This window comes from Saccostrea cucullata, unplaced genomic scaffold, assembly GCF_032062105.1.
Source record: "Saccostrea cucullata isolate Sc308-1 unplaced genomic scaffold, CSIRO_AGI_Scuc_v1 ctg15435, whole genome shotgun sequence".
NCBI lineage: Eukaryota > Metazoa > Mollusca > Bivalvia > Ostreida > Ostreidae > Saccostrea > Saccostrea cuccullata.
This window is the reverse complement of record NW_026917952.1, coordinates 900-11,545: the sequence shown is the minus strand read 5'-3', so window position 1 is coordinate 11,545 and position 10,646 is coordinate 900. Positions and strand designations below refer to the sequence as shown.

Genomic DNA, 10,646 nt, shown 5'->3' with positions numbered 1-10,646 from the left:
TAGAGCATGCTCTTGCGTATCGAATCAACTGAGATTTTTAAACTCCGTATGCAGGTGGTGAAGGAATGTTGCTGCATAAGTAAGGGAAGTTGACGATAGAAAAATTAAAGTCATCACGTTTATCATAGAGCTTGGTTGTTAGATTACCATTCACGCATTTTTCAATTAAAATATCCAAGTATGAAACAGATGTGTCAGACTATGTGGTCTCTTTTATCTCAAGCTCACCTGGAAACATCTTGCGGTAACGTAGATTCTTCCTTGTGCAAATCAAGTTACCTGGGGTTGGCCAGAGAAAAAAGAGATCAAAGATTTACATTGTATTATATATTCGGGTACTAAAACCCGCAGCGCTAGAACACCGACTGATTTCCTATGCTGCCTAGATTGTAAATTGTTCAGATTATTGTCCCAGGGGTCAGAGTGGGCAAAAAATGAATCAGTTTTTTACATTGAAATAAAAAACTTCTGAAGAACTCATAGATAAAAAAAAGTTAAACTGGATGAAATCTCCTAAGCTAGTGTAGATTTTATTTCAGACCCTTGCTCCTAGGGGTAGGGTGGGGTCACAGTAGGGATTACATGTATATTGGGGAGATTTTTAAACGTATTTTCTCAATAGCAAATTATATATGGAAACATCCTCTGGTAGTGTTAATTTATTTCTGCCCAAATCATGGCCCCTGCGTACAGGTAGAGCAACTATAAAGGTAATCTACAACACAAAGGAATACATCCATTTTGGGGGGAATAATCTGATGCAGAATAGTAGGGCGTCTCTTGTGAACATTGTGGCAAACGGGCCTCTCTTCTCCGTTAATTAGCAATTAAATTTTCTGCCAAGTTGGTTTTACTTCCTTCATTATTTGAAGCACATCATCGTTATAGAAATTAAAATCCATTCTTTGTCATGACTTCATTGTCCAACCGGGTCTTACTGAAGTTCTAGAGGATTTACATAAAATTAAAATAATCACAGAAACTAATATCAATACACTTCTCTTACTTACGGAATTAAAGTCTCGTTCCGATTTTCAAGGGAAAGTGAACAAGAGGCCCGTGTCACATCGCGCACCTGAGACTTTGGCAAGGAAAAAGCAGATATCAGTTCAGTATTGAAAAGTTAAAATATAAAATGAGGAAAATGCTTTCAATAAACGTAAATCTACACTACCTAAAGGTGCTTTCTCATACTTATCATGACTTTAATAGATTTATAAATATTTGTTCCTTTACGTTTGATCTTCAATTACGGTCTTGTCCCATCCCCTGGGATGAACACACCTTACACCGTTATCCACACACTACCTGAGGATGTTTCTGAATTCATATGAATTATCATAGTTTTGCTGTTCTTGAGATCATCATTTTTCTATGGTTTTCGTATTTCACAGGTGTATTCCTTATGACAAGACCTTCTTTGGGTACCACCAAATTTGACCTGTTCACCTTGACCTTGGAAATTGTACCACTTTTCCACAAAATAACCAAACTTTAACTTTGTCTTCAACTTTGAACAGTTGATGATACATGGAGGGCTTTCATACCTCACTGTGACAAGACCTTTTAAGGGTATAAATATTTTTTTTTATCTTTGACCTTACCTTAGAGTTTGACCCACTTTAACCTTCGTCGTAACTTTTGAAAAGTTAGTACTAGGGCTGTCATATTTCATAGGTTTATTCCAATATAACAAAACTTTCATTTAGATACCAACAATTTTGACCTTGTCCTGAGAGTTTGACCTGCATTTGAGAAAGTCTAACCCTCGCCACAAGCTGTCATACGGCGCATCAGTGTTTCACAAACACATCTCGTTTTTGCAATGCATTCCTATGTAACAATTTAGTTTGAACAAACTTAAATTTTCGGTACCTGGGGATGCTTCTTTGCTATGTTTGAGAAAATTTCTTTGTTTTTCCTATGTAAAAATTTTTCCCCTCATTGTAGCTCTTCCCTATTCTTGGGGATCATTATCTGAACAAACTTTAATCTACAATACTTTAGCATGCATCCATTTATGTTTCACTTTTCACTAGCCCAATTGTTCTTGAGTAGAAGGTGGTTTTAGAATATATATAATTCATTTTTTCACTAATTTGCCTGGGAAGAAACCATTATGATAGCCCTTCAATTGAACAAACTTGAAACCCCTTTATCCAAGGATACAATGTGGTACTGTTGTAAGTTTCTTTGAAATTGACAGTGTTCTTAAAAAGAAGTGAAAATGTGAAAGTTTACGGACAGCTAGAAAGACAGACAGACGGAAACCGGACAAAGGATGATCAGAAATGTTCACTTGAGCTTCCAGATCAGATGAGCTAGAAAGGGTAAAATACATACCGTTCAGATGAACATTTGAAATAAATCTTCATTTATGATTGGATACGATTTTCATACAATCTTCTGTTTTTAAACCCTTGTATTTTGAATTCTCGAAAAACGAAATTATTCAATTTTTTCGTCAGCCCTATTGAGTCTAAGATTACAATGTTTTTCTGCATAGTCATTTTGAATATTTAGATGCAGGTGATATATAAGTCGAAAAAGAAAGAACATCTAATTGTAATGGACACAATAAGTTTCACTCAGTAGTGTGATATACTTGTAGTTTGGCAGATTGCTTCATTGTCTTCAAATTCTATCGAGGTGGCATCCTTGAAAAATGCTGACAAAAGTAACGTTGCATTCAAGTACTTAGCATATGCTCATAACAATTGAGCATGTCGCCCTCAAGGTCTTGAAAAATTAAGGTATCCCCATGTGCTAAAATGGGTTTATGTTTAACAACTAACAAGCTTTTCTGTGCCAGATCACTAGTATCTGGGAAATGCAAAATTCACAAATAACTACAGAATAAATACAAAAAAAGTGAAAATCGCGAATCCGTTTCATCTTGGAAGATGGACTGCTCAAAATGGTAACTTTTATAAAATAAAGTCTAATCTCAGGCGAAATTCCTCAGTAAAATGGACGAAAAAGGAATGCTTTAATAAATACTGTTATTTTTAATAGATTGCTCGAAAACTCGTTTAGTCTTTTCAGGAACCATTCTTGGGCTAAGCTATACTACATTGTAGAGTATTCTTTTCACGTCAAGTCCATGACTTTGTATGATGTTGATTATAAGCTTCACAAACTGTCTGGAAGTAGCTGCGGTTTACGTTTACTGGCCGATTTTATCGCATGTTTCTCTATTCTTGCTTTCTTCATCAGCTTTTGCAGATCCACCATCATCTCGGCTAGATTCTCCCTACCACATTTCTGGGAAGACTGGCGAATGTGATCGGCATATCGTCGACCCTTTATCATTTCACTGAAGAAGAAGAAAACAATAAGCAAAACATGAAATAATGAGAAAATTTGATTTAAACTGTAAAAAAAAAAAAAATCAGAAGTTCTGCCATCTACCTGTAATCAATGGTGTTGTTTCCGTCTTTATCTAAAATTCCAAGCATTTGATCTATGTGTGTATTTGTCAAGTGGACATTCATTTTCTGTAAAAAAAAAATCGACATTTTATAAACATGTGTGTATATATATATAATGTTAATGTTTGTTCTTAGTTAAAAAAGATTTATGAAGTAGTTTTCTTTTGCTAATCTCATTTCAGTGGATTTAATTTATAAAAGGATATATATATATATATATATATATATATATATATATATATATATATATATATATATATATATATATATATATATATATATATATATATATATATATATATACTGTATATATATATATATATATATATATATATATATATATATATATATATATATATATATATATATATATATATATATATATATATATATGAGTGAAATTATTTCAATGATAGAAAGTCAATCAGAGAATTGTTAACTTACAGCAAAGCCGGCCAAAAGTTCACCACGTGATATTTGTCTGTCATTATCGGTATCTAATGTTCGAAACAGATCAACCAACCGGAAGCCTTCTTGGCGCATGTACTCAAACAAAATCAGAACAGGATTAAAGTCATTCAGATGTCGAGTTCGTTCGATGTGAGTGATAGGCTTAGTGACCAGGTCCCGGTGTCTTAATGTGATATTTCTTTTCTCCATCAGATCCCACGCTTGACTTTGAAAGTTTCCATCTATTGGAATGTCCTGCAGCAAATAAATTCATAAATTGGATAAAATCAAAAGACGGGTGAAGCTCATTCAGAGTTTTTATCATTTCTCTAAGTTTTACTTTGAAATGTTGAAGGTCACTGGATGATGATGATGATGATCGAAATTTTTTTTTTATATTAAACCCTTTTTGAGAAAAACATGGTTTAAAATGATCAGATCAAAAGCTGCAACATTCTGATCCTTTATTCAATCCAAAGGATTACATGGTTAAAAAGGGTGATCGATTATTGTTATTTGACCTTGACCCTGGAGACATGGATTCAGGAGTTAATCCAAGATTACAAAACGCTTAATGATCAAATGAAGTTCTGAAGAAGGGACATAAAAAAGTTATGGCAAGCACAATCTAAAAAAATCAGCTGTTCTGAAAAACTACGGTTTCCGAGAAGCTGATTTTAATCTGATGATAGCTAGCAGGCTATGATTTCATTGCACCTTCACCTTGAGAAAAAAGACTGAATTCTGTCACAATCGTCAAATAATACTCTAAGGGATTATATGTTAATTAAGATTGAGGATCATGATGCACGATTTTCATTTACCTATTCTGTTTCTTACCTGTATGTCGATTTCTTCCAGTGCAGATGACTGAGTATTCTCATACACCTTCAGGATGGCTAAGGCGCCATCTGTAGTAATGGGATTTCCATAAATCTATAATATAAAATGGTTAATGATAACCTCTACAAAAGTAAATATGTTTGTAAAAGAAGTTTTTAATTTTTTCCCTTATAGCTCACCTTCAAGTTTCGCAGAGAACTGTTGGTTTGCAAGCCTTTCAGAAAATTGCCCAAAGTATGAAACGTTATCCTATTATGGGAAATGTCCAGAATTCGTAGCGTTTGATTTTTTGAGAGGTTTGCACCGAAAGCTCTGCATCCATACTCTGCCAGTCCATTCCAAGAGAGATTAACATGTTCAAGCTCCACGTTTTTCTTCAAAGAAAGCAAAAGTATTGAAATTTTAGATTATGCTGATACTTTAACATTACATGACGATTTTACAGTGTTTTCAAAATAACGTTTGGACATAGTGAAAACATATGTTCGTCATTTTACAAGAAACTGAATTAAGTTCAGAAAAGTCATTGATCTCTTGAAGGAAAATGACATAAACATGAAAAAGCTTACACAAATAGATTCTGTGATTACGCGAGCACCTTGACGACGAATATGATTCCAGCTGAGATCGAGGTATTTTATCGTTAAATTCGACGCTGCAAGTATAAATAACAATTAATTATTATTAATGAATAGACAATTAAATTAAAGAAATCTAACGAACTAATTCAGCAATAGTATAGAGTAAATAATTTATTTACATGCCATGTACCTATTGCTGGTCCTATGATGCATCCTGTGTCACTGTCGATCAGATTTCCAGATATATTTAGGTGCTCTATGTAGTCGTTTGACTGAAAAGTAAGAAATGCCCGGGATTATGTGTCATTTAAATATATATATATCAAGGTTATTAAGAACTGCAATATTCTCTAGAAGTCAAATACTTACCCTTATAAATTTGGCCAAATCCTCGGCGTTTTTCTTGTCAATGTTGTTTTCTTCAATGAAAAATTGTTATTTGTCATTTTCATATTTGTCATGAATTTGAAAAATTCTTTAAATCACTATAATTTAGTTAGCAGGAATTAGGGGTAGTATTTTCTGGTGAGTAAGAAAATTGTGGAAAAGTAAAATGTGGATCCTTTCCCTTCCTGCCGATTTACAATCTTCCCATCGTCGCAAACCAGGCCCGAAATGTAAGACCTCTCCACCGCTGAAAATCAAGGTAAATTGTGAGGAGGTAGGAGAAAGCTATGTGGAGTATGGACCTTGGCTTGAGTTGATCTAGGAGAGAGCTAAGTGGAGTATGGAGCTTGGCTTGGGATGATGTAGGAAAGACTAATATGGACTACGGACCATGTTTTGAGACAGTGTAAGAGAGCGCTATATGCAGACCAAAGATCGTGGTTTAAAACAATGTAGGAGAGAGCTATGTGGAATACGGACCGTGGCTTGAGACGATGTAGTAGAAAGCTATGTGGAGTATGGAGCTTGACTTGGTATAATGTAGGAAAGATAGCAATATGGACTACGGACCGTGGCTTGAGACAGTGTAAGAGAGCGCTTAATGCAGACTAAAGATCGTGGTTTAAAACGATGTAGGAGAGAGCTATGTGGAGTACGGACCGTGGCTTGAGTCGATGTAGGAGAGAGAGCTATGTCGAGTATGCTTAGCTTGAGTCGATGTAGGAGAGAGCTATGTGGAGTATGGACCTTGGCTTGGATGATGTAGGAAAGATAGCAATATGGACTACGGACCGTGGCTTGAGACAGTGTAAGATAGCGCTATATGCAGACTTAAGATCGTGGAATAAAACAATGAAAGAGAGAGAGCTATAATCGAACTACGGTGTATTGAGACAATTATAAAAGAGTTGTATTGACTAAGGACTGTTGCTTGAGACAGTGTTGGAAATAGCTATTTTCAGACTTCGGAACATGACTTGAGGTCGATGTTGGTGAGAGTTATTTTCAGACAACGGACCGTGGCCTGAGACAATGTAAGAGAATGATACTAGTTTATGCAGAATACAGACCGTGGATTGAGACAATGAAAGAGGATGATTTAGTTAATGCAAGAGAATGTTTTATGCAGAATACAGACCGTGGATTGGGACAATGCAAAAGAATGATATATGCATAATACAGAATACGACATGCAGACTACAGATCGTGGATTGAGACAGTTTAAGAGAATGCTATATGCAGAATACAGACGGTGGATGTAGATGATATATGCGGAATACAGACCGTGTCCTGAGACAGTGTAAGAGACACTATATGCAGGATACAGTCCGTGGATTTGGACAGTGTAAGGAAATGCTAAATGCTAATACAGACCCGTGGCTTGAAACGATGTAATACAATGCTATGTGCAGAATACAGTTCGTGGATTGAGACAATGTAAGAGAAAGCAATATGCAGGATAGAGTCTGTGGATTTGGACAGTGTGAGGGAATGCTAAATGCAGAATACAGACCGTGGTTAGGGACAATGTAAGAGAATGCTATATGAAGAATACAGACCATGGCTGTAGATAATGTAATAGAATGCTATATGCAGAATACAGACCGTGGAATGATATATGCAGAATACAGACCGTGGATTGAGACAATGTAAGAGAATGCTTTATGCAGAATACAGACAGTAATTAGGGACAATGTAAGAGAATGCTATATGCAGAATACAGAAGTGTCTTGGGACAGTGTAAGAGAATGCTATGTGCAGAATACAGACCGTGGCTTGGGACAGTGTTAGAGAATGCTTTATGTAAAATACAGACCGTGGTTAGGGACAATGCAATGAAAACGTTTTATGCAGAATACAGACCGTGGCTTCAGACAATGTAAGAGAATGCTTTCTTCAGAATACAGACCGTGGATTGAGACAGTGTAAGAGAATGCTATATGAAGAATACAGAACGTGCCTTGGGACAATGTAAGAGAATGATATATATGCAAAATACAGACCGTGGCTTGAGACAATGTAAGAGAATGCCATATGCAGAATACAATCGTGTCTTGAGACGATGTAAGAGAATGCTATATACAGAATATGACCATGTCTTGAGACAGTGTAAGAGAATGCTATGTGCAGAATATAGTATGTGGCTTGAGACAGTGTAAGCCAATGCTATGTGCAGAATATAGACCGTGGCTTGGGACAATGTAATACAATGCTATATGCAAAATACAGATCGTGGTCGGTGGATTGAAAAGATGTAATACAATGCTATATTTAGAATACAGACCGTGGCTTGAAACGAATTAATACAATGCTATGTGCAGAATGCAGACTGCGGCTTGAGACGATGTAGGAGAAAGCTATTTTCAGACTATACGGACGTGGCTTGAGACGATGTAGGAGAGTTTTATTCAGATTTCGGACCGTGGAGCTATATGGATAGATATACATGAATATCAGTAATTATTCACAGACTTACTTGATATGTCTAAATATGTTATACTCTTATTTTCCAGGAGAGCTTTGGTCAGTGATTTAAATCCTGTTGTATCCATATTAACAGCAGACATTTCCTTAAATTAGAAAAAATATGCAGATTGCATTAATAATGTTCCCCTTCATTTCTTATGTTGAGATTAACTCTCTGTCGTTATCTAAGGCCACCTCTAACTCTAAATTTGGAAAATAAGTAGTGAAATATTTAATTTTATGTACGGCTATTTCATCTGATCTATACATCATATTGATGAAAAATCCATGAAAAAATTGACTATTGACATTTTCCATTTTGCTTAACCAGTATATGTTCAAGATGGAAATATATTATGTTTATTGCTTAAGGTAAGCAGCAGTATGTATTCATAATGGATGTATACATATGTGTATATTATTTGACTAGTTTATAAGATGACTGTGAGAAAAAGTGTTGCTTTTCTAAACTCACCAATTTTTCGATGAAAACATTTTCTGTTATGACGTCAGCAAGGTAGACGACACCCTCGGTACCAAGGTTGTTGTTCGAGACATTCAGGGACGTTATACACGCGTTATTCTGAAATATAGTATTTATATTCCAACATATTGAAACAAGATCTGTAATTACAACTGTACAAACAAACATACAACAGTTTCACTTTTTAAAAATTGAGGAACACAAAAATATGTTTGTGTATAATTGTAAAACAAAACAAATAAAACCATTGATACTCTTTTGATTTTGGTTTTTTTTTGTTTGTTTTTTTTTTTTAGTGAAGCAGTTATGGATATCCCGATACTTGTATTTCTAGTACTCACAATGAGAATAATTGAAATGGCCCGGAAGTCTATCGGCAAAAGCTGATTATACGATAAGTTTGCGTTTTGCTTACTCAGCTGACGAACGAAGGCATTGCAAGGAATAACCCCTAATTCTTCACACAGCGAGCGATACTGAAGGTCTTCGTTTGCATGGTGTCTTTTCACCCCAATGAAATCAACATCTAACCAAACAAAAAAATATATGTTTTTCTACTGTAATTTTCCCCTTAAGTATAAATAAAACAATATATGTGTAGACAAACTGTATTTAAAAATATAGATAAAGTAATCATGTTGATATACACACCATCTAAATCAGTTTCACAGTCTGAACTTTCATCCTCGTATTCGTCGCTTTCGTCTTCATTCGATGACTTGGATGTCCTTTTTCTCCTTCTCATTTTCATGATATTATTAACTTTACGAGCCACTTTAATGAATGAATGTTTGTTGTCTATGACACCCTCGGGGCGGGAACTATTAGGGCGGACAGACATTCCGTTGGGACGGACGGACAGCTCCGCCGGATGTCGAATCAGACATTCGGAAGAGGGTCTTGTGGGCAATGCCTTCCGGTTTCTCACTCTAATCTTAGGCAACTTGCCCACGCGAAGCGGGGAGAGTTTGCGACTTCGAACTTGTCTGCAAGATAAGTAAAGATGAAGATACATGTATTTAAGAAATAAGGTATCATTTTTAAACATCTATCGGGATATAAATACGGGTCGGTCACGAGATTAAATTCCATAAAGCCCGAAGGGCTTTATGAAAAAACCTGAATTTAATGTGTAATAAAAAGCAATCATTTATAGCACACGATCTAAATGTTTTAAAATGATACCTTATTACTTATATTTACATTTGTGACTTATTCATACTTTATATTTACCTGATTGTGACTTTAAGCGTGTGAAATGCGTTATTTTTCAAACTCAACGGCAAGTATGTAATCCACTGAACGCGCGTCGACCCTTTATGACGTCACTGAGAAATTACGTCAAACGATTATCCATACGCACATCTATGACCTCTTGACCCCGTACCTGTATTTATACAGTTATAGATACGCATTCCTTTTGGTAGTGTTATATAAAGGAAAGCATTTGCAAATGTAAATATATGTGAATATCATAAAATGTGTCAGAAAGACGGTTAGTGTACAGTTAAACAGTAGATGATATTTGAAGAATCATTATGGTGTTTTCAAGAATAGAACTTCAATTCCAATAGCTCCTTAGTGACGTATGTATGCTAGTACAATGTATATCAAATTTACCAACAACCATGTTATAAATACATGTATGAGTATACGAGTATGTAGTACTATTTATACAACCCAGTAAATCGGATCTTCTAATTACTTTTTGGCACTATGCGTATTTATTTCATTTTCAACAGTGGAACGCTGTGATTTATTTTTTAGATAAAAGTGACATCAGGTATTTTCTCAAACTGTGAAAGGATACCAAACTCATATTTCACAACGTAAAAGGATGTCAAAGTAAGTAAAAACTAGAGGTACTGTGAGCACTGAACTCAATTAATGATACCCCCGCCGTGAATCTCAATCCAGTATCTAAGTAAAATTCACCTTCTATTTAAAGATTTTGCATTTCAACACAGATGTATATATATTATTTGTTTGTATATTTATTTATTT

General features: G+C 35.1%; 1 protein-coding gene across 1 annotated transcript; it reads right to left on the bottom strand.

Moving 5' to 3' along the window:
• Positions 1-2,761: 2,761 nt before the first annotated feature.
• LOC134266352 (leucine-rich repeat-containing protein 74B-like) lies at positions 2,762-9,628 on the bottom strand (the record flags this gene model as incomplete). The annotated part of the gene is made up of 12 exons (XM_062748633.1): positions 2,762-3,316; positions 3,412-3,497; positions 3,876-4,136; positions 4,722-4,817; positions 4,904-5,098; positions 5,294-5,379; positions 5,496-5,577; positions 5,675-5,724; positions 8,169-8,262; positions 8,634-8,741; positions 8,984-9,168; positions 9,294-9,628. Coding segments are annotated over 12 exons (1,762 nt in total), but the record flags the coding sequence as incomplete, so codon positions are not given.
• Between the last annotated feature and the right edge of the window lie 1,018 nt (positions 9,629-10,646).